This window comes from Nerophis lumbriciformis, linkage group LG38 (genome assembly GCF_033978685.3).
Source record: "Nerophis lumbriciformis linkage group LG38, RoL_Nlum_v2.1, whole genome shotgun sequence".
Lineage (NCBI taxonomy): Eukaryota > Metazoa > Chordata > Actinopteri > Syngnathiformes > Syngnathidae > Nerophis > Nerophis lumbriciformis.
In genome coordinates this window covers 17,278,914-17,304,047 of record NC_084585.2, presented here as the reverse complement: position 1 = coordinate 17,304,047, position 25,134 = coordinate 17,278,914, and the positions used below count along the sequence as shown (strand labels likewise).

Sequence of the window (25,134 nt, the reverse complement as noted above, 5' to 3'; positions counted from 1 at the left end):
TCACAAGTTTCACTTGTCATCTCCAGTGAAGTGGCTGGATTCGAATTAAAAACAGAACTAATCGTTTTAAAAAGAACACGTAGCTTGCTGACATATTTGAAATGAAGTCTGACATATATTTCATTTTTTCAGCTTTAACCACACTTTGATAATTCCGACAGCTTTCTTTTAGAATTTGGTAAGAGACCTCCAAGTGATCCCCTTTCCATCTACCCTCCGCCCTTCGCCACTCACGCCGAGCTGTGCACGTGGTGTCATTGAGCCAAGGCTCCTGTTTTGGCTTTGGACGTATAGCTCTAAGGGGCGCTATACTGTCCAGAATCTCAGAACATGTAGAAAAAAAAGAGCACATCAATTGTTCAGCGTCTGCAGAGTGATATAGAGTGAGGTCCACAAGTATTTGCACACCCTACAATTTTGCAAGTTCTTACACTTAGAAATTAGGGAGAGGTCTGAAATGTTCATCATAGATGTATTTCCACTGTTAGAGACATAATCTAAAAAGAAAAATCCGGAAATCACATTGTATGATTTTTTAAAAATGATTTATTTGTATGTTACAGGGGTTCATACAGTAAGTATTTGCACACATGAGAATCAGCAAGAATTATGAATCTCAAAGAGCTGTCAGTCTACCTTTTTAAAAATAAATAAATAAAAAAGAACACCTTGACCCCACAACTAATCACCCACCCACCACCCCTTTGAGCTAATTAAAGTCACTTGTGCAGCCCACAGTCAGTCAAGGTCCAACTTGTACCATGGGCAAGACCAAAGAGCTGTCAACAGGCCAGAGACAAAATTGTAGAGCTCCACAAAGCTGGAAAAGGCAATGGGACAATTGGGAAGGAGCTTGGTGAGAATAGATCAACTGTTGTAGCAATTGTTAGAAAATGGAAGAGGCTAAACATGACTACTAATTTATCTCGGACTGGGGCTCCATGTAAGATCTCTCCTTGTGGGGCATCACTCATGATAAGAAAAGTGAGGAAACAGCCCAGAACTACACGGCAGGAGCTGGTGAATGACCTGAAGAGAGCTGGGACCACTGTTTCCAAGGCTACTATCAGTAGAACACTACGGCATATTGCTTTAAAATCATGCATCGCACAGAAAGTTCCCCTGCTTAAGTCAGCCCATGTCCAGGCCCATCTGAAGTTTGCCAATGGCCATCTGAATGATCCAGAGGAGTCATGAGAGAAAGTCATGTGGTCAGATGAGACCAAAATAGAACCTTTTGGTATAAACTCCACTCGTCGGGTTTGGTGGAAAAATAAGGATGAGTGTCATCCCAAGAACACCATTCCTACAGTGAAGCATGGGGGTGGAAACATCATGCTTTGGGGGTGCTTTTCAGCAAAGGGGACAAGATGACTGCACTGTATTAAGGAAAGGATGAACGGGGCCATGTATTAGAGATTTTGGCCAACAACCTCCTTCCCTCAATCAGAGCATTGAAGATGGGTCGTGGCTGGGTCTTCCAACATGAAGTACACAGCCAGGATAACCAAGGAGTGGCTCCATACCAAGCATATCAAGGTTCTGGAGTGGCTTAGCCAGTCTCCAGATCTAAATCCAATAGAAAATCTTTGGAGAGAGCTAAAACTTTGTGTAGTTCGGCGACAGCCCCGAAACCTGACAGATCTAGAGAAGATTTGTGTGGAGGAGTGGGCCAAAATCCCTGTTGCCGTGTGTGCAAACCTGGTGAAGAACTATAGGAAATGTTTGACCTCTGTAATTGCATCTGCACTAAATATTAACACTGATGTTCTCATGTGTGCAAATACTTATGAACCCCAGTAACATACAAATAAATCATTAAAAAATCATACAATGTGATTTCCGGATTTTTCTTTTTAGATTATGTCTCCAACAGTGGAAATACATCTATGATGAACATTTCAGACCTTTCCCTGATTTCTAAGTTGGAGAACTTGCAAAATTGTAGGGTGTGCAAATACTTGTGGACCTCACTGTATACTCTGCATGGACAGAGTGAACAAAGGAGAAAAGTGTCAGTGCAGTGTCAGACCTAATAACACGCCCGTGATGCACGGCAGGCGGTTTTACATCAGGGTCCAAACTTAAATTGAACATGACAGGACTGTGATCAGAAAAAACATCACCAACAACGACATTGTCAACATTAAAACCATAAGACAGTACAAGGTCTAGAGTGTGTCCATGCACATGTGTTGGGCCAGTAACATGCTGCGCCAAATTAAAAGCTTCAACCAAGTCCAAAAACTCTCCGTCCATGGGTTTAGAAGGACAACAAACGTGTACATTAAAATCTCTGACGATTAAAATCTTGTCGTAGAGCACCAGACAAAAAGCAATGAACTCCTTGAAAAGTCATATGAAAAATTTTGCCTGTCGTTCATGAGAGATGGATGTTATTTTTATAAAGGCCTTAAAAACATCCAAAACCCCTCCATTGAGGATTTATATACATGATGTAAGCATATATGTAATGTAGTAACGGGCACATTTATAATAACATTTAATATGCACGTATTGTGATAATTTTAAGCATACGCGGTGCATTAATTTAAAAAAACGCATCACAACGTTTGCGTTTTTTATTTCTTCATAACTGATTATTGCTCACTGCAGACTTCATGAGAGCCAACAAACATATTAAAACATCACTTACTGTGCAAGGTCTGCTGTCATCAGGATGCAGACGGCTGGGATGTTCATATATTGCCATTTCGGTGAAAAATGACTCATAATTCTCACGAAGAAAAGGTGTGGGAGTCAAAGATATTAACCAAGTATCACTAATACTTGGTTAATACTGTATATAAATCACAAAATGTAAATGAATATTGATGGGGGTTTTTGGATGGTTATTTATTTGATTTTATGGGCGAAATAGAGGAGCTCCCATTGACTCCGCTGTAAGCAGACTTTTATTTACTTTTATTAACAAGTTAGAATGCATTTAAAAATATATATACGTCGTCATGTATTTCATAATGATTGTGAATGATGGGCAAAATTACAAAAAAAAGAATGCAGTTCCCCTTTAAGGCCTGATCTTAGAAAAATATGTAAATGATTTTAAAATCATATTTTCAGTATCAGTGAAATAACAACTGGTAGATTGCAATACTTATATTTTTTAGCTGCTTGTTTGATGAATCCATCATTGATCACTAATGTCTTCAAATTAAAACAATAGCTCCTCTGCTTTTGTTTGCTAAGGCTTGTGGTTCAGACTAAAAGATGAGCTTAGTTTAGCTCATAGGACCACAATTTACCTGTAAGTATGGCAGAAAGTAAGGACAATATGGACTGCTTTTATGGCTTATTATTACATAAGTTTTTTGTCGTCGGTGGACTTTGAGTTTTTTGTAGTTATCAATAAACCCCAAGGCGACAGGGTTTGTTGATCCTTTTTTACCGTTTAAACCTGTTAAACCACTAGTATTGTTTAACAACTTAGACAAACATGCAAAAAAAAAAAAAGGTTGACTTTTTTCCAATGTTCCACCTTCATTTCCTTAAAGGCGACCGTACTGCACTTTCTTTGGAATTTCACAATCATTATGAGAGACAAGAACGCACGTATGTCTTTTTTTTTTTAGGATTTTAAATGATGAAAACGTTTGAAAGATGCGGCTAATGGGAGTCGTTGTAGCCTTTAAAGCCCTCTAAAACAACTTATACACACTACAAGTATGTATATAATGTAGTAACAGATACGTTCATAACAATTTGTCATATGTTCAATATTTAGCGTATTTTGATCATTTTAATCCACACCCGGACTGATTTCTTCAGTGCATTGATTTCTGTTTCCATAGCAGTGCTTGTCCGACTTCTGCCAACAAATGTGTGTTCCTACTTCCGGAAACAAACGGGTGTGTGTTCTAATCATGGCAGACTTGGTAATAGACAATGAAGACTATTTTTGGACAAATGAGGATTCACTACCTTATATTTTTGAAGCTAAATAATATACAGTGGATGAGCTACAGCTTATAAAAACAAGCATGAAGGAAGGATGAGATGATGGCGCAGACAGAAACCAAGAGAGTGAGGTGAAAGTGTCTTTAACACTATAAATGTGGAACCGGGAGCCAAGCTATTTCGACATAAATGGATTGCTTACCCAAAATCAATAGGAAAAAAACGTCCCCCGGCCAGCTGGACCAAACAACATCGAGTAAGTCACTGTATATATCGATCATGATGAATGCTGGACATGTGTATTGTTAAAACTACAGTGCATACGCTGTCTGGCTAGTGTACAAACAAAACATGAAATGTGGGGTAATACTTTACAGATGCTGTAATATGATTGTTCATGTTTTATCAATGATAGGCAAACTTCCCCCCAAAAAGTGCAGTTCCCCTTTAAACACAATGGCTTTTAAAATGATGCTTTCACATTTAACGTCCCACAAATGTTAGCTTTATTTTGATACCACAATGATTTACACAGTTTGTAATAGATTGATTGATACAGTGGTACCTTGTTTTCCAACTTTTTTACCTCCAATACGATACTGATGTTGGAGCTTTGAGTATTGGCCTATTCCAATATTGATCACATACAATATCAGCATGAATCAAATATACTTCTTTTGTTTTGTCCAGTACAATGTCAGAAAAGTTTTGACCAAGTGGAATTACTCAAAAAGAGAACAATGGTAGGAATAAAAACAACACTAACCTACCAGTATTTATTATTAACCATCTTAAATGGACTTATGCTGTATTTAAGTTGAAGTGTAGAGTCAGGGAATAAGCGGTAGAAAATGGATGGATGGACGGATGTAGTGTTAATTGTTATTGTGGTGACACCTAGTGGCCACAATAAATCATGACATTAAGCTCATGGCACAATAAATCTGTGAGTGCGTGTGGCGCGCGAGTGTGTGTGTATATATAGGCACTCTTGTTCGTAGAATTATAAACAGGCAAACGGACGAGGTTGTTGCTTAGAATGTTTGGCAAAATATATATATATATAACTGTGGCAAAATTTTGTGTAGAACCGAATCATAAAAAAAAGCAGAGTTACCACTATTGTAATGTCCTTTTTTGAGCAGGGACCTCAGAAAGACCCCTGAGAAAAGGGAAAAAGAAAGGACACCGCTCTCATGTTGTGATGTGGGTCTAACACCTCATTGCCACATAGCACACATAGATAACACACATAGTACACGTGCGATAAAGCAGTTTACATGTATTTAGGTAAAAGCTAGAACACATTGACAGTATAAATAATCCACATTATACATCATGAGAAAGTTCATGTTTAGTAAGTAACTAGACTGGTAAGTCACGTTTTGACAAATAATGTATTTAAATTAAAGCTTCCTGTAATGATTCCTTTACAGTTGCTGCTCTCAGATTCCTTGACAGAATGGCAGCGGAGCTCGGCCTACCTATGAAAAAGATTGAGGTGTGTTTTTGAAATTGTCACATGATTACATAAAACAAAAGTATTTGCAGGTGTCGTTGCTTTTGAGTAGCGTCATTCAAATTGCAACCTGCTGGCCAAATCTGGCCAGGAAAAGACAATTTCGAACAGATTTCTACAAAACAAAAAAACCCTCTCTTGGTGTTTAGAGGAACTTTGACCAGTGTTGCAGTAGGCCCTAAACAGCAGAACGTCTTTTTTTCCGTAAAGATTTTTGACCTATATTTTTAGTAGTAAGTCCTTAAAAACAGCAACACTCACTCCTCCAGTCATATAGAATATCTTTGACTAGTGCCTATTAGGTGTATCGCGAGCTACCAGTCAATTGCGAGGCCTTAAAAAAAAAAAAAGGGAAAAAAAAGACCTAAAAATTACTGATCATCAAGTTTCACAATGACGTCACTTTCATCACTTGATTGACATTCAGCACCCGAGGATCTCGTGAGATGACACTGGCTGCTGTGAGCTTATTATGAAGAAGAAAATAAACTATGAGAGAGAGGCACATTTTATCTCAACAGACTCTCTCTGTAGCGGCCGTCAAAAGTGACAAACAAAAAAAATTCAGTCTAAGCCTGGGCCCCTAGAGAGGGGGTCCAGACTGAGGCCAAGGAAAAAAACTGCATAGCCATAGCACACACAAACGTGTGTAAGAGGGAAACATCAAAGAACAACAAATGACAATAAAGACATTAAAAGAGCAGAGCTAATGCAACCAGCCACTTCTACACACAGCCACACAAGTAAAACAACAACAACAACAAAACATATACACTGTGGTGGCCTCGGCGGTATTCCACGCCATCATCTGCTGGGGTGGGCGGAGCATGGCCAGACACGGGAGCAGAGTCAACAAAGCAACCATGAAAGCCGACTCCACCCTCGGCCGGCCACCAACTCTCGGCCAGTGTCCAGTCTGCATGGATGAGCGAGAATATGTCCAAGGAGACGAAGGTGTCCGATACCTGCTCATTCAGCCAAGACACCGTGAAGCTTGTCCGTCCAGGCGCTCTGCGCCAGCTCCGCAACCCTGTCTCTTCATCCACATCTCCTCCAGTCTCTCCAAACGAACTGTGGTGTGGCAGAGACCCAGCAGCTGGTCTCCATCGCCAAAAGGCTCCCGGGAGGCAGATCCAGAAGTTCACAAAAAAGCACCGCAGAAGTCACGAAAGTGCCACCCCTTGTCACACAGTCCCAAAGGGTCCCAAACCAAAAAGGCAAAAAGATAATCTTTGACTAGTATTTTTGCAATAGGTCCTTTTCATAACAGCCACACTTAGCAGCAACCAGCAGAGGGCAGCACAGTTAATTCAGTGTTTTGACTGGTTCTGATTGAGCTCAGTCGAGGCCTGCCCTAAACCACCCCAACCCGACTGCTGCTGCTTTCATTCGTCACATGCAGGACAACTGCCACAGGAGACTTTAAGATTCAAAAAACCCTAAAATCCAAGGGTCCGCTTGGTTTTGTGGCGCCGATCACACTCGCCAGTCACAGAGTGAGTGGTAATGGTCTCTTCTGCGTCTTTGATTGGTATCAGGTTGGCGTGCCCTGATCCTATGCACAACCTCCACAGTCTGATTTGATGTAGTTTAGTGTCAGGACACTACCGTCATTTCATAACTTTACATGTTATATGAAGATTTATTTTGTAATGTAGCTTGGTTTTATTTTATTTTGGTTAATTTCAGGGTCTGGTCCCTTCTTATTGCCTGTTTTGCTCGGTTTTTCTGTTTAAACTGAGAAGTTCATGTTCATTGAAATGTTGAAATGAATATTTTATGACGGGCATATTTTCTGCTGTTGAGAATTAATATAAAAGCTAACAATGGATATGTTGTCTTTTTTTCTCTCTTATATTTAATTATGAAAAACATGTCTTCAAATGACTATTTTTATTAAGTGTTGCTCTTGCTCTCTTCAGGTGTGTCTGGGCAGTGTCGTGTCCATCATGACCTGGCAAGGGACAAACCCCAATTTGAAATCTGTTTTGCTCAACTCCCACACAGACGTTGTTCCCGTTTACCAGGTACATGTCCTATACATGTCCTGTTTCAGCACGAGCCATTTGTAAATTATGTTTTCCGATCTCCCCTTCAGGAACACTGGAAATACGATGCCTTCAGCGCTTTCAAAGACGAAGAGGGCAACATTTATGGCCGCGGATCACAGGACATGAAATGTGTGACAATACAGTGGGTATAACGTGCCTTGATGACTCTTCTCGCTACAGGAAACTCATACGGTTGTAAACTGTAGCCTTTGTTACACAGAAATAAATACAATAAACGCACTGGAGCAGGTAAAATAATTGACCACAGATAATTGCATGACTCTAATGGCAAGAATTTGACTTTTGCGACCTATTCATCCATCCTGCAGACTTCCTGTTAAGAATTCAGTCCCATGACACTCTCTCTTTCCATAGGTACATCCAGGCTGTAAGACGGCTGAAGGCTGAGGGGAGGAAAATGCTGCGCACGGTGCACTTAATGTTTGTTCCTGGTAAGTTTGTTTCAATGCGTCTTTCATTCCTTTCATCAGTCACTTATAAAGTGGTGCCGTGACCTATGAGTTTAATTTTTTCAATTCCAGAGCTTGCAACTCAAAATACTTGTATCTCAAATCAATCTTTCCCATTGCAATTAATTAAAATGTTATTATTTTGCTATAGAACAAACGCACACAGGTGCTGAAACTGATGCAAGGAGTGAACCCTCTTGTAGCCTGTTCGGAAGCGACAGACGAACAAAGCAAAGCGTTGATTCTGAAAAAATTAGATTGTTCAAAGCAGGCCAGGTCGCCTGAATACTGCAGATAGGAATATTGGAATATGGCTGGTTCTATTTTATTGGTTTTGCTCTCCATGAACTGGAGCTATGATTAAGAGGGACTGCCAGAGGCATTCACATTGTGCCGCTAGAGAGTAAATTCTTGGACCAGCGCAAGACGTACAAGAGCGAAAGCATTTGCCAAGAATGTATTCATTAATCAATCATGACCGTTTTGTTCATCATTTCATTAGAGATGTATTTATTCAGGACAATGCACACTGACAAACAGTATGATTTACAGACTCTAAATCAGACAGATTATACACAGTTGCTAATTTAAATCTGTAGTCCCAAAACATAAGAACATGAACACAGAAGGACAATATAACAAAAATACCTGTAAAAATAGTTAATTACCACCGCCAGGAGGTTATGTAGTTGCTGGGGTTGTTTTTTTAGTTTTCAACATAGCTCAGAAACATTCAGGAAATGTGATGAGGAACAAGTGATTAGATTTGGATCACTGTCTGAATTCATTTTTTCTTTACTCTTAAGAAATAGGGCTTGGCGGCAGTCTATAATGATAATATAAGTAATATAATAATGCACAGCATTTACCTTGGAGAAGGGACTTTTACAGTATCTTCTTCCAGCTGTGTCTCCATATTTTCCTTTGTGAATAAACCACTGTATAATAGGGCTTTATTCGACTAAGGATTTTTATTGTTAAATTTGATTTGTTAGATTTTGCCCATCTGTGGTGTCGTTTTTTAAGAGCGCAGCTTATTTCGGGTTTGCGACTTTCCATCTCAAAGAAAATACTCAAATAAACAAATAAACACGCTTAAGTCTAGTGAGGTTTAGTTTAGTGGCTCTGGTAGAGCACTGAGAAGACGATCAAATTTGACATTCTAGAGCAGCGGTCTTCAACGTTTTACAGGCCGAGGACCTCCAAATTTAACGCCCCAAGATGGCAGTGTGTGCATTTGAAGTATCATGAGTGGTCAGCATCCAGGAGCTTTATCTGGCTCCGCATCACACCGTGTGGTCAGGGGAGGCAGGATAAGCAGAGCCTCACCTGTCATGAACAGTTAAAAAAAAAACTGGAGATAGCATGAAATATTTGTCAATTCAAAAAAATGTATTTTCTGTATCATTCCAATCGTTTTTGTAATGTTTCACTAAATAACAATTGCTACATTTGAATATTTCTGGACAGAAATCTGAGATAAGGCTGCGTGAGCCGAGCCTACCTTCTAACAGCTCAATCCTTCATAAACTGGGTTTTGATGCCGTTTTTCAGTTTCTGTTTATCGCCAATATGTTTGCAGAAATATTATTTATACTCCAAGACTTTCTGCAGCTCATGTAATGTCTTTAGTGTAGGCGTGGCATCATTATTCTTGCTAATCAAACTATAAACTGCAAAGAAATGTCATCGGGTGAGATGCACAGTACTTAAGCTAACAGGTGCTTGCAAAAAAACGTGTTCATAAATAACCATGTGGTCAAAGAGAGCAATGGTTTTTTTTGCACTTTTTAATACACTCCAAGTTAACACCTGTGCTGTAACTACTGTATGTTTTAAAATGTCTGTTTTGATAGATGAAGAGGTTGGAGGTCATAAAGGTATGGAGACGTTTGTGGCGCATCCAGAGTTCCAGAAATTAAACATTGGCTTTGCCTTGGATGAAGGTAAATAAATAACGTGTCATGTCAACAACACAAAGTTATAAACTCATAGATAAACTGCTCAGGTACTTATGTGGGAAAAAAAAGTAGGTCAGTGTTTGATTATGATTAAAATAGGCAACACTTTATGCCTCAATTTTTATTTTACAACAGCTGCTAGTTAATATAGTTGATGGAATCACTATATGAATTGTGGGAAACCATTACAGCAATTATTTTTGCCATGAGCTCTATAAGCCATTTCAGCAGTCTCTCATAAAGCAAAAGTAAGAAGATTTAAATATATAATATGTGATGTAATAATCATTAAACCCTCATCTATTTTACTCTTTGCCCTCAAGTCTTTGCCAATATTTTGGATTTTTTTTATTTCTGACATGCAATATTCACAGAGGGCACAGGATTCAATAGACATGAAATGGGGAACATATATTTGATCCCCTGCTAATTTTGTAGGTTAACCCACTGAAAAAGGTACAAACACTCCAGGATTTCTATCAGTGACGTGCGGTGAGGTTGATGGCTGGTGAGGCACTGACTTCATCACAGTCAGATTTACAAACATATGAACCCTAAAGAGTATCTTATTCACCATTTGATTGGCAGCAGTTAACGGGTTATGTTTAAAAGCTCATACCAGCATTCTTCCCTGCTTGGCACTCAGCATCAAGGGTTGGAATTGGGGGTTAAATCACCAAAAATGATTCCCAGGCGCGGCGCCGCTGCTGCCCACTGCTCCCCACTGCTCCCCTCACCTCCCAGGGGGTGATCAAGGGGATGGGTCAAATGCAGAGAACAAATTTCATTACACCTAGTGTGTGTGTGACAATCATTGGTACTTTAACTTAACTTTAACTTTACACATACAAACTGTAGCACACAAAAAAGCACATTTAATTAAAAAAACGTTATTATGGTCTTACCTTTACTTAGAAATTAAGTCCATGCACTAAACTAAACTAAACTAAACTAAACTAAACTAAAGCCCTCACTTAAACTTTCCACGTGCAAGATTGAATCTATTTAAAAAAGTGTAACCGAGGGTTTATAAATGTCGCCTATAATGTATGAAACTACAAAATAACAAACACGGAGGCTCCAGTTTACACGAGGACCACTTTATTTACCTTCTTTCAAAAACCTCCGCAACGTGACATCACTTCTGCTCTTAGCGCCTTCAAAATAAGAGCTCAAGGCATATACTGTATAACAGCGCATAACAGGAACTTAACATCACAAAGAGGAAAGCCCATGAAAATAGGTTACAAAAGTTATTTAATAAGAAGCCAAAAAGTGCAAAAACAATAATGTTCGTGTTGGAGGAGTTGTGAATTAGGTACACCTGCAGTCTGCAGGTGTATCTAATGTTGTGTCCCTGCAGTCATTCACAACTCCTCCAACACCAACATTATTGTTTTTGCACTTTTTGGCTTCTTATGAAATAATTTTTTTAAATAGATTCAATCTTGCACGTGGAAAGTTTAAGTGTGGGCTTTATGTTATGATCCGCTGCCCGGATCATATTTTTGTTTACGTTTTCGAGGTACTTGTGTTTTTTGTTAGTTTTGGACTCCTTGAGTGCCTGTTTTGGTGAGGCAGGTGAGGCCCTGCCTCACCTGCCTCTAGTGACTGCACGTCACTGATTTCTATGGTAGGTTTATTGTAAGGGAGCGTGACAGAATGCGAAAAAAGGGGAAATATTACGGTTGTACAGTAAATAAATTTGTATTTGACAGAGTGGAAAAAAAAGGATGCACAATATATTTTTTTCAAGCTACCAATAACTTCATACTTCTCAAGACAGTACCCACTAACTTTTTTATACCTATTATTTTCCAAACTTAGATTTTACTATATTTTGTGCTCACTTTTCTCTGGAGAAGCTTCTTGAGCAGCACAGGCATCTTTGTAGGCTTTCAAAACAATTGTTACGAAGCTGGCATTTCAGGTGGCAAATAAGGTTTGATGTGTTTAAATGTGATTTTTTTTTTTCTTAAGCGTGATGTTGCGTACTATTTGGTGCACATAGTATGCAAAATGTCCCACACGATTGACATCGTGTTTGTTTGCCGTGAGCTCAGGGGAAGTTTACGACAGGCTGAGGAAAGGAGCACTTGATTTGCTCATCCTAACCCACCTACACCACAGTATGGGTAATCTTGCCTTAATGTTATCAAATGTATCAGTATGACATCATAATTCCTCATAATTTTCATTTTCTATGGGATTCAGGTCCGGAGACTGACAAGGCTTCTCTGGATGTTATTGTGCTCCTTTGTGTGCTTCTACTTAGTTGCTTCAGTCGTATGTTTTGAAAACCCATCCTTAATGTTCAGGCAAAGGCCAGGAAGTTCTTGTCCAAGATTTCTTCGGTACATATAAGTATTCCCAATGTGCTTTGTCCAGGTGACCTACTGTATGTATGTACTGTATTCCTTTTTATGGATCATTCTCCTTTTCTGCTGTGTAGGTCTGGCCAACCCCAAGAATGCCTTCACTGTCTTTTATGGAGAAAGAAATCCCTGGTGTGAGTACTTATAATCAACTCTGATCTTAATACAAAAAAGAATACTAAGACACAGATGTTGAATCCACTGTTGTCTCCTAGGGATAACTATCCACTGTCCAGGCAGTCCCGGCCATGGCTCTAGGTTTGTGGAGAACACAGCTGCCGAGAAGTTGGTTAGTTTCTCTTGCGTTTCTGTGTTGACGTTTAAGTGAACAGACAAGCGCAACGTGGGTCCTTTTGTCTCTTTTACAGCGCCAGGTGATCAACTCTTTTCTGGATTTCAGAGAGATGGAAAAACACAGGTAAAGCTGAAAAAATGTCTGCTCATATGCTGCTTTGTTTCAAACCACAGCTGCTTTTTATATTTGAACAACATAAATTGTTCAATAATATTGCTTAACATGGCTTTTGTGTTTTATTTTAATGCTTAAAGCAGCTTGAGGCTGGGATATACTCTCGTGTCACGTAACTTGCGTCCCCTCTGACGCCATCTTGGTTGGTTTATATTTCTTTCGTTGGAGCTGACTTGTGACTTGCAATTCTCTTTCAAAACTTGAAGGGCAGTGTCCCCAGAAAGTATTGTTTTTCCAATACTTTAGATAACTATGTTTAGTTATAACTCGCCACACCATCTTGTTTGCTGTTTATTTGCAAACCCCGTTTCCATATGAGTTGGGAAAATGTGTTAGATGTAAATATAAACAGAATACAATGATTTGCAAATCCTTTTCAACCCATATTCAATTGAATGCACTACAAAGACAAGATATTTGATGTTCAAACTCATAAACTTTATTTTTTTTTTGTAAATAATAATTAACTTAGAATTGCATGGCTGCAACACGTGCCAAAGTAGTTGGGAAAGGGCATGTTCACCACTGTGTTACATGGCCTTTTCTTTTAACAACACTCAGTAAACGTTTGGGAACTGAGGAGACACATTTTTTAAGATTCTCAGGTGGAATTCTTTCCCATTCTTGCTTGATGTACAGCTTAAGTTGTTCAACAGTCCGGAGGTCTCCGTTGTGGTATTTTAGGCTTCATAATGCACCGCACATTTTCAATGGTAGACAGGTCTGGACTCCAGGCAGGCCAGTCTAGTACCCGCACTCTTTTACTATGAAGCCACGTTGATGTAACACGTGGCTTGGCATTGTCTTGCTGAAATAAGCAGGGGCATCCATGGTAACGTTGCTTGGATGGCAACATATGTTGCTCCAAAACCTGTATGTACCTTTCAGCATTAATGGCGCCTTCACAGATGTGTAAGTTACCCATGTCTTGGGCACTAATACACCACCATACCATCACAGATACTGGCTTTTCAACTTTGCGCCTATAACAATCCGGACGGTTCTTTTCCTCTTTGGTCCGGAGGACACGACGTCCACAGTTTCCAAAAACAATTTGAAATGTGGACTCGTCAGACCACAGAACACTTTTCCACTTTGTATTAGTCCATCTTAGATAAGCTCAGGCCCAGCGAAGCTGACGGCGTTTCTGGGTGTTGTTGATAAACGGTTTTCGCCTTGCATCGGAGAGTTTTAACTTGCACTTACAGATGTAGCGACCAACTGGAGTTACTGACAGTGGGTTTCTGAAGTGTTCCTGAGCCCTTGTGGTGATATCCTTTACACACTGATGTCGCTTGTAGATGCAGTACAGCCTGAGGGATCGAAGATCACGGGCTTAGCTGCTTACGTGCAGTGATTTCTCCAGATTCTCTGAAACCTTTGATGATATTACGGACCGTAGATGGTGAAATTCCTAAATTCCTTGCAATAGCTGGTGGAGAAAGGTTTTTCTTAAACTGTTCAACAATTTGCTCACGCATTTGTTGACAAAGTGGTGACCCTCGCCCCATCCTTGTTTGTGAATGACTGAGCATTTCATGGAATCTACTTTTATAGCCAATCATGGCACCCACCTGTTCCCAATTTGCCTGTTCACCTGTGGGATGTTCCAAACAAGTGTTTGATGAGCATTCCTCAACTTTATCAGTATTTATTGCCACCTTTCCCAACTTCTTTGTCATGTGTTGCTGGCATCAAATTCTAAAGTTAATGATTATTTGCAAAAAAATAAATGTTTATCAGTTTGAACATCAAATATGTTGTCTTTGTAGCATATTCAACTGAATATGGGTTGAAAATGATTTGCAAATCATTGTATTCCGTTTATATTTACATCTAACACAATTTCCCAACTCATATGGAAACGGGGTTTGTAATTTTAAAGTTTAATAAGTGACCGTTTTGAACCATTTAAGAATGTTTTATCCACATCCATACCATGCTGAAAGAAGGCAGACCTGTTTACCACAATATCCCCTCTTTAATAATATGCAGTTGAATTTTCATCAACATTTAATATTTTATCCTCCTATCTCCTCATGCGTCGTTGTCAGAGCAATGCACAGAGCAGCTGCTGCTTTGAGGGACACACTGAGGTAGCTGCTGTCAAACATCTTAATTTTTCTGCTCTTAGCAGTTTGTCACTAAAGCTTTTCTTTTTTCATCTAATTTTTCTGCACCACCTTTTAGTTTTTATTTGAATTCTCCTATTTATGTTTTTCCTATGTTGTTTCTCTCTGCCGCGCTAAAAGACTGATCACCATTAAAGATTAATGGACGAGGAAGGGTTAAAACATGCGTGGGCGGGACTTCTGGGCCTCTGTCACCTGTAATTGGGCCATTTTGCCAAAGAGCCTTGATGGACAATACATGGACTGAGCCAATTTATCGCCATCTTTCTGTAGAGCTATGGTGTCGGGAGTTGGAGCGAGCTGCGAATGGCCAAGGATTGTTTATTGACAAACGATGCTCTACCGCACGGTTATTTACAGTGCACACAATGTTTTACACAATGTATATTTGCAGTCAGTCATATAGTCTTCTTTTTGTCACTTAAAAATACAGAGGACATGATCTCTGTGTCCTGAATGGTAGTTATATGAGTTTTGGGACATATCGCCCAGCCCTAGTGTTGTGTGCGTGTGTCTGTGTGAGAGAGAAAAAGACGTGTGCGCACGGGAAAGAATGTGTGTCGGAACTGAACCTATTGTTGGCACAAATAAATACATTAGATAAATAAAAGTTAAAAAGACTACCATTTGTGTGATTTCTTTTGGATGAAACAACACAATAAGCTGAAAAACGACACATTAAGTAATCATTTTTTATAGCGCACCTACACAAGAACAGTTTGAATGCAAATGTTTAATCTTTATAAAATAATTAGTACATTTCAAGCACAAAGTCTGCTCTCCTGCGGTCACCAACCTCTCTTCAAAACCTGACCAATCACAGCTCTGCGGACCGTGTCGCTGCCGACGCGGACCTAGGATTTTTGGAAGGTGTACGCAAGGCTTGCGGGAAGGTTCGCAGGGGGCTGGGGCAAGACGGCGTCGCTTACACAAGTTAAATGGGGATAGAGTATGCACCAGGCTTTATGGTACGGTAAATGCTGCAATTAACACCTCATTTATATTCATCTAAAAGTCTCCTTTAGTCTTCAACAGGGGTTCATAACCTTTTTTACTTCGGGGCCCAACTTATCCACGACAGAGGGTCCCCGGGGTCCACTGAAACATTTACTCAGATTTAGTCATTTTAGTCTTGATTTTATTCATATTCAATTGTTACATCTAACCTACTTACAGTTTAACAGGTTAACAACCTTGTCAAATGATATGAAAGCATGTGTTTATCACATAGATTATTTTCAAGGCTCAGGTCAGGTTGATTAAAAAAAAAATACTAATCAAATACGGGACTCATAAAAACTGATGAAAATGAAATGTTCAAACAAATACACAGTGCTAAAATACATAAGTTCTAACTATGTAAAAATTATTGTGTAAATGAAAACACAGGTTCACCACTTTAGTCATAATTTATGCGTTTAAGAAACTTTTTAATGACTTTTGTTCTGTTTGTTTGATATTGTGATTACTGCCACTAGTGGTTGAAAAACATATTACAGCTAAGTACCGCACGGCCCATATGGATCACAGCTGAAAAACTGATATTATTTAGCAGCCCTCTAGGGGGCACTCGTGGCCCAACAATGGGCCACAGCCCTATGGTTAAAAAACACTGCTAACTGCCAGGGTCTCTCAGTGGTGCCGGGTCAAAAAAAACCTAGCCTTTAACAGCTGTGGCTGTAACCAACCCCCGCAGATTTAGTTTTGATAAAGATTTATGTCAATTCCAGGCTAAATACCAGCCAGTGTTTCACGCTGGGTGATGTCACCACAGTAAACATGACCATGGTCAAAGGGGGTGTCGCCTACAATGTCATCCCGGCGGAAATGGACGTTAGCTTTGACTTGAGGATCCCACCAACAGTAAATCTACAGGTATGTTTTTGGGAGAGTGTGCGTCTGCAGGTGTTAACAAGTTAACGAACACTCGCGTTGACCTTACCCCGTCAGGAGTTCGAGAAGGTGATCCAGCGTTGGTGTAAAGAAGCAGGCGATGATGTCACTTATGATTTTGCTCAGGTTAGTCCTCAGGCTAGCTCAGCTGCTTTTCGAAGACCTGAGTGAGCTTTTTGTGCAGAAACACATGAACCAGAACATGACGTCCACAAAGGAGAGTGACCCCTGGTGGAGTGCCTTCAGTCAAGCCTGCAGAGAATTGTGAGTTTTCTTGAACTCACAACATATCTGGCAGACACACAAATACACAAGCAGCAGGCACGCTATTCTAATATAACTCTTGGCTATGACTCATGTTCATGTCAGGCCGCATCAGCATTTTTAAAAGTTCACCTCAGTTATTTTAATGACTTTACAGAGACATTAGTTCTGAGACCTTTTACTTCATCATTCATCTTAGAATTTTTTTTATCATGATTTGTGTGAATTAGCTGATTTTTACATAATGTGTACTGTATGAAGTTTTTTATAGCATATTGTATGTTAGTTAATACCCCTACTGAAAGGTGTCAGAAATGTATGCACCGCCCTTTTCCACTAGACTAGACGGCACCAACACTTCTCTACTCAACCTCGGTTACTTTGCAAAGGTATCGCCTCACGTAAAACATCTACCGCATCAGTCGGAACACTAACAAACAACAATGGAGGAGAACAATTCTCTCTTGTATTTATTTCTGTTGGCAAAAGGTAAGGAGACACATGTTATTTGAGGAGACTGAGGGCAATACAAAAACAGCAAAGTGGAGACTGGAGTATATTCCTGCAGCACAGCAACAGTGTAAACTGACAGCTAGCATGTAGCTTTTTTTGTAATTTAGAGTTGCCTATCCTTAAATGTACAGTGGAACCTCAATTGGGTTTGTAAACAGAAAGGTTTGTATTAGTGTCGTCCTGATACTAATATTTTGGTACCGGTACCAAAATACGTTTCGATACTTTTTTAGATAAAGGGGACCACAAAAAAACCCATTATTGGCTTAATTTTAATAAAACATTCTGTGATGCATTAAACATAAATTTCTTATTGCAATCAAAAAAATGTTTTTTGCATTAAATAACATAGTGAAAATACTAGAAAATCCATCCATCCATTTTCTACTGCTTGTCCCGTTCGGGGTCGCGGGGGTGCTGGAGCCTATCTCAGCTGCATTCAGGCGGAAGGCGGAGTACACCCTGGACAAGTTGCCACCTCAGCGCAGGGCCAACACAGATAGACAGAAAATGTCTCTTTTATTAAGTAAATGTAGTTTTTTAATATTTGAGGTTTTTATGTGCATCACATTGCAGATACGTTTAGCTTTTTAACATGTATACATTTTCTACAGTATATTGCAGTTCAACGTTGTGTTTATTATATGTAAGGTTTTTCTATGTATCTTTTTTTTTTTTTTTTTACATATTTACGTTCGCATCACAATGTTTTTCATTAAGTAAGCAAACAGGTTACAAAGGCTCCTAATTTGGCTGCTGATGTATGCAGTAACAGATTGTCATTTCCCATTGTATTATTTTGGCAAAATTATGAGGGACAAGCGGTAGAAAATGGATGGATTATTAATCTGTTTGTTCATTTACTGTTAATATCTGGTTATTTTCTGTTTTAACATGTTCTATCTACACTTCTGGTAAAATGTAATAATGACTTATTATTCTGTTTGGATACTTTACGTGAGATTTGGGTTATACCACAAATTTGGGTACGGATCCGATACCGATTGGTTACGGGGTCATACTTCCGTCATATTTAAAGTTTCCATGTGTCGAGGGGCGTATTTCCTGAGTTATAAACCTTATAAAAATGTAAAAAGATTTTGTGATGATAGAAAATGTTGATATAATCATTGTTGTATTGACTTGATACGGCTCTTGTACATGATATCGTTACAGCCGATATTTGAGTAGATCCACCCTTTTGTTTACATTCGAAAGCGCTAGCTTGCTGTTTGCAGTTAGCTATTGTATCCTACAGTGTGTAGTGAAACATGTTTAGCTAGTCCTTGTCCTGCAGGGATGATACTTGTAAGAAACAGTTTATTTGTCACCATGGAGGCGAGTGATTTAGGAGTAGCCACAGTAAAACACTACAGAGCAGTGACGTGCGGTGAGGTTCATGGCTGGTGAGGCACTGACTTCATCACAGTCAGATTTACAAACATATGAACCCCAAAGAGTATCTTATTCACCATTTGATTGGCAGCAGTTAACGGGTTATGTTTAAAAGCTCATACCAGCATTCTTCCCTGCTTGGCACTCAGCATCAAGGGCTGGAATTGGGGGTTAAATCACCAAAAATGATTCCCGGGCGCGGCGCCGCTGCTGCCCACTGCTCCCCTCTCCTCACCTCCCAGGGGGTGATCAAGGGGATGGGTCAAATGCAGAGGACAAATTTCACCACACCTAGTGTGTGTGACAATCATTGGTACTTTAACTTAACTTTACACATACAAACTGTAGCATACAAAAAAGCACATTTAATTAAAAAAAACGTTATTATGGTCTTACCTTTACTTATAAATGAAGTCCATGTGCAGCTCCTTTTGAACAAAAGCATCGATAACTTGTTTATAGTAGTCTTCCTTATCTTTCTTCAGTTTTAAAAGTCTCTCTGTCTCGATGGAGATCTTCCTTTAATTATTACCTCCTGCTTCGATTGAAAGTCCAGTTTAGAAAACTGTTTTATTTTATATATGTAATCCTCCATGTTAAAAGTCCAGGCGAGAGGAAAAAATAAACGATCGCTGCTAACTGTTGCTGCTTGTTGTCACTTCTTCTGCAGCCGAGTAGTCGCAAGAATGATCCCTGGGATCACTAGCGCCTTCTACCACCAGGAGGCGGGATTACTGCGAGCCTCAGCCAGTGCGCAGCCGTTTTATGATTGCTCGGCACAAGAAATACGTTACACACATACAGTTGTTGACAAAATACACTGTAAATTATATACCTCAGCTAACTAAACTATGGAAATGTATAATATAATTCATATAGCAATACGGTCTCACTGCACAGCAGGCCAGCAGTTAGCCGAGTCATTGCGCAATCCATGGTGAGGCTCAACTGGCTGCTGATCACCGCAAGTCTCTTCTTAGTATTTGAACGGCAAATGTGAAAATTCAGCGATTTTGAATAAAAATAATGTAAAACTGGTGAAGTTTAATGGAAAATAACTTTATAGTATAGTCACTGGATACATATAACAATTTTTCTTTTTTTTTTTTTTCTTTTTTTCTTTTCAGGATGGCACGTGAGGCCCCGCCTTACCTGCCTCCCCTGACTGCACGTCACTGATACAGAGACACTTGAGCCGCTAGCTACCTATTAGTTAGCTGTTTTAAAGCACCACTTGCAGAGCGGTGCTTCAGTGTTTATAACTTCAACTTTAGCATTAGTTTTAAATCCAAAATACATCCATTCTCCTGTTTCTGCTTGCAAATGCTGTGTGCGTGTGCTGACAAATATGCACCGCAGCTTATATGCCAGCATTGTCACCACTGTGTGCATTACGTCGATGAAAAAAAAAAGTACCGGTATTTTTCAAAGGCAATATAGTACCTTTTTTTATTAATTCGTACCGCCGTACCTTTATTAGTACCGGTATACCGTACAACCCCAGTTTCTATAATGAAGCAAATTTCTCCAGCCTCGACAAAAGTACATATTTTGGTAAAAGTTTGTACACTTTGAACACAGTATAAAGCGCCATACAGTACTGTACGTACATCAAATATAACAAGGAGATGATGATTTACATTTTTTATTAAATAATAAAGTCAAAACAACAACTTGCTGAACTTCCTTTCTTATGCAGCCGCTCTGCCAACACACACACACACACACACACACACACACACTGTCACTCGCCCTGTGGTGCACTCACAGTTTGAAATCACAAAATTCCTTAACTATAACATCCAGGTAGTTACAATGATTAGAAACAAAATCCACTTTACCTTGTTGGTTAAGTTTCTTGGCATAAAGCAAAAGGATGCATTATTATCCAACTGTGGCCACAAATGGGAGTTCTCCTGCTGGTGGGTTTTCTCGTTTCTGCCGACATTTTTAAAATAAGATCTTCAGTTTGTACATGTTGCGTAGAAGAACTAACGTAGAAATAACTAAGTAAGCCATCTAAAGAACATCTGTCCAAGTAAGGAGTTGGTTTAGTTTAGATCCATGGAAAAGGGAAAGGCCATACTTTTAAAAAGACAACGTTTGGTGTTATATACTGGCATATGTTTATTTTGAAGGCCGCAATGCGGCTGAATGATGTGGCTACAAGAAACCGGATGTGTTACATGTTAAACAAAGACTTGCCGTCTCTATGAACCCACATACCGTATTTTTCGGACTATAAGTCGCTCCGGAGTATACGTCGCACCGGCCGAAAATGCATAATAAAGAAGGAAAAAAACATATATACGTCGCACTGGAGTATAAATCGCATTTTTCGGGGAAATGTATTTGATAAAACCCAACACCAAGAATAGACATTTGAAAGGCAATTTAAAATAAATAAAGAATAGTGAACAACAGGCTGAATAAGTGTACGTTATATGACGCATAAATAACCAACTAAGAATGTGCCTGGTATGTTAACGTAACATATTATGGTAAGAGTCATTCAAATAACTATAGCATATAGAACATGCTATACGTTTACCAAACAATCTCACTCCTGATCGCTAAATCCCATGAAATCTTCTTCCTCTGTGTCGCCTCTGGTATGCGCCCCGCGAGCGTCCTTTCTTTCTGCTGCTCGATTGCTGTTCTCTGCAGCATATTTCACTATGTCCAGCTTGTAATCTGCAGTATATGATTTCCTTTTCGGTGCCATTTTAGTTCAGTCCTTAGTTTTTATAAATTACCGCCAGTGTTGATGTGATCCATTTTAATAGCTACGGCAGTAGCGTATAGCATATAGCAGTTAACATCCACAATGACCCACAATGCACTTCTGCCATGACCCGCCCCCGCCGAATTCTTATTGGTTGGCGTGTGAGTGACGATTGCTGACATTTTCTTCGTCGCTCACGCGAATGAGATAAATAATATTATTTGATATTTTACGGTAATGTGTTAATAATTTCACACATAATTCGCTCCGGAGTATACGTCGCACCCACGGCCAAACTATGAAAAAAATGTCGACTTATAGTCCGAAAAATACGGTACATACAAAAATATTACAAAAGAAAAAATAAACAATAGCCTGCCTACTAACAGAATCTCTCATTCAATAATTTCTCCGGACAACGACGTAAAAGTGCCAGTATGGAAGGAGAATTGATATCATATCCGGTAAGCCTTGCAAAACTGTTCTCGATTGGTCGATGAAACGCTATCCAGAAACTCTTGTCATGACTGAAACGCCCAGGCCGCAGCTGGACCCTTGAGTAGGCAGTGTCGACAACGCTGTGGATACTTCCTGAATGTTTTTTTAACCACACATTGCTTGTCCTTTGCTTTATTTGGACTCCTATTGAACTAGCAAAACTAGAAAATTGCTGTAAAAAGGCTTTAAAAAATCTACTAAAAAGTAGCACTGAGCAGTAACTGTACTCCTGTGCTGACTGGAGAGCGATCAGCTCGCCCACTATGGATGTGCTTCCTGGCACAAAATTGTGGCGCTGCGTTGCACACAATGGGTGGATGGAACATTTGTACACTGAGACAAGGTGCCTACACCAAAACGATTATGACTAAAATGTCTTCTGCAGGGAGATAACGTTAGAGAAGGAGATATTTCCAGCTGCAACGGACAGTCGTTTCATCCGAGCTGTGAGTCTTTAATCACTTTCTGTATTTTGACTCCTGTACATTTTTACTTTACTTTTGAGCCTTTTCTTTTGTCCGCCTCTCCTTTTATAGGTGGGCATCCCAGCCATTGGCTTCTCCCCGATGAACCAGACGCCAATCCTGCTGCACGACCACAACGAGTATTTGAACGAGCGCGTCTTCCTGAAAGGCATCGACGTGTACACAAAACTCATTCCAGCTCTGGCCAACGTAGCCGCCACTCCAGATGAGGCCTAAGTGTTCATTGATCATGATTACCAAAGAACGTATGTATGAAGCCTTTGGCAAAGTTGATTGTGTTCTTAAGTCTCAGGTTGTATGTGCAGTGAGTCCAATCATCTCGCTTTGAAAACTGTCAATGACGTACGTATGTGTACATAGTCTTAAAAGGCTCTATTCTAATGATGAGCTTGTTGGATTGTAGCTAAAACTCATTTCAATCTGATGTGAAAATTGACTCTTTTTAAATTAGCTTTTCACAATGTTGAAAATATCGATTCAATAAATATATTTGTTTACTAGCTTGGTCACATTGGATCTATGTTTGAGACGACACATCTTTTGTCCCGCGGCGTCCACGTCTAACCTCCAGCAACCATCTGCTTCAAGTACAAGCAAGTCATCCAAAGGGTCATTTCAAATATCTTAACGTGCATGCAGAATCTTGAACCTACAAAGCAGCGACAGTAAATGCTGTCATTACTTGGGTTGTCCCAATACAACTTTTTAACTTCCGATACGATACAGATATTGGAGCCTCAAATTTATGTTCATACGATCTGAAATCAGCATAAATCATAGCGTGTAGTTGTATTATTTTGTACTAATCTTAGAAAAGGTTTGATCAAATGATAATACTCAAACAGATAACGATATAGTATGAAAAACACTAAACTATTTATTACTAACTGTCTGGAATCTTTAATTAAATTGAAGTTGAGTGGTAATTTGTTTTTGGCAATACCAATAATTCATTACTTTTAGTGCATGACTCTTATGACGCAGTAAGTTGAGTGATGCGGACACGTTTGTTACTGAATACTTTCTAATACGCTTCCGCCTTGGGGACTTTGTATCTGTAAGTAATATGTAAATATGATTATTTGATACTTGTTTATATTGACATGTGCTGTTTTAGACTGCAATATTGTTCATTTGAAGCAGTGCTTCTCAATAATTTGGAAGAAGAAAACATTTTGCGCCCTCCACCCCCACTCTCTACCGTGACTATAAATAGTACCATTTGTCGATAACATTTTTATAAATACACCTCTGCATAACATTGTATCCTTATTAAAATAAATAAATAAAATGTATCCATATTTAAACTATAATTTTTTTTTTACAACTTGAGCTATTTGATCCATCCATCCATTTTGTACCGCTTGTCCCTTTTGGGGTCGCGGGGGTGGCTGGAGCCTGTACCAGCTGCATTCGGGCGGAAGCAGGGTACACTCTGGACAAGTCGCCACCTCATCGCAGGGCCAACACAGATAGACAGACAACATTCACACTCACATTCACACACTGGGGCCAATTTAGTGTTGCCAATCAACCTATCCCCAGGTGCATGTCTTTGGAGGTGGGAGGAAGCCGGAGTACCCGGAGGGAACCCACGCAGTCACGGGAAGAACATGCAAAATCCACACAGAAAGACCCCGAGCCCAGGGATCAAGCCCAGGACCTTCTTAATGTGTAACAGCATGATACTAATAAAGCAAGTCTCCCGGGGTCACAAGCGCTCGCCCCACTTTTTGAGAAGTACTGATTTAAGGACACTTACCGGTATTACATATTTCTAGTTTATGTGCTATCGTGTGCTTAGTTGCTGTGTAGCTGCTGGCTCCCAGTAGCCTGCCATGTATACATTTTGTAAATGACTTTACTAAAATACATTTAGATGTTAACTGGCTGTCCAGCTTTGCATGACTTAACACGCATTAGAGATTTTAGATGCAAGCCAATATCATCCAATACTTTTTTTTTTTTTTTCAATATCGGCTGCGGACACAGCTTTCATTTACCCAAACAACGATCTAGACTCACACTAAGAGAAAAGGTGAATATCTTCTCACAAAGGAGCCAGTTGAGGTGACTCGGGCACCTCCTGGACGCCTCCCCGGTGAGATGTATGGACCAGAGAGAGGCCCTTGCGTAGACCTATAGGAAACGCTGAAGGGATTATGTCTCTCAACTGGTTTGGGAACACTGGCCGTAGACCTGGAAGTCCGGACGTGGGCTAGCGGAAGAAAATAGATGAAAAACACGTTATACAACAACTTCGGTAGTTCAATTGAAAAAGATAAACTAATATTAGTGATGGGTAAATGACGCTTCAGTAAGTGTGTAGCACACTCACTTTCTGTATTGACACTGCATTAATATCTAGTGGGTGTTTGATAATGGCGCCATCTGCTGGATTTAAAATGTCTACATTTGACCTTCAAATACAATTAATTACATTTCTTATTTAATCAAACAAGATTA

The 25,134-nt window shown here is 39.6% G+C and overlaps 1 protein-coding gene across 1 annotated transcript in view; it reads left to right on the top strand.

Moving 5' to 3' along the window:
* The window catches only part of LOC133578350 (aminoacylase-1-like), a 28,946-nt gene extending 5,778 nt beyond the window's left edge, over window positions 1–23,168 (top strand). The window contains exons 3-15 of the mRNA XM_061932712.2: window positions 5,355–5,419; window positions 7,360–7,464; window positions 7,536–7,630; window positions 7,864–7,940; window positions 9,815–9,904; window positions 12,372–12,428; window positions 12,510–12,583; window positions 12,663–12,712; window positions 16,626–16,770; window positions 16,846–16,914; window positions 16,973–17,052; window positions 22,569–22,629; window positions 22,720–23,168. Of these exons, the coding sequence (XP_061788696.1) occupies window positions 5,355–5,419; window positions 7,360–7,464; window positions 7,536–7,630; window positions 7,864–7,940; window positions 9,815–9,904; window positions 12,372–12,428; window positions 12,510–12,583; window positions 12,663–12,712; window positions 16,626–16,770; window positions 16,846–16,914; window positions 16,973–17,052; window positions 22,569–22,629; window positions 22,720–22,884 (1,133 nt within the window). The 3' untranslated portion in view covers window positions 22,885–23,168. The remainder of the gene's footprint in view (window positions 1–5,354; window positions 5,420–7,359; window positions 7,465–7,535; window positions 7,631–7,863; window positions 7,941–9,814; window positions 9,905–12,371; window positions 12,429–12,509; window positions 12,584–12,662; window positions 12,713–16,625; window positions 16,771–16,845; window positions 16,915–16,972; window positions 17,053–22,568; window positions 22,630–22,719) is intronic.
* Window positions 23,169–25,134: the final 1,966 nt, after the last annotated feature.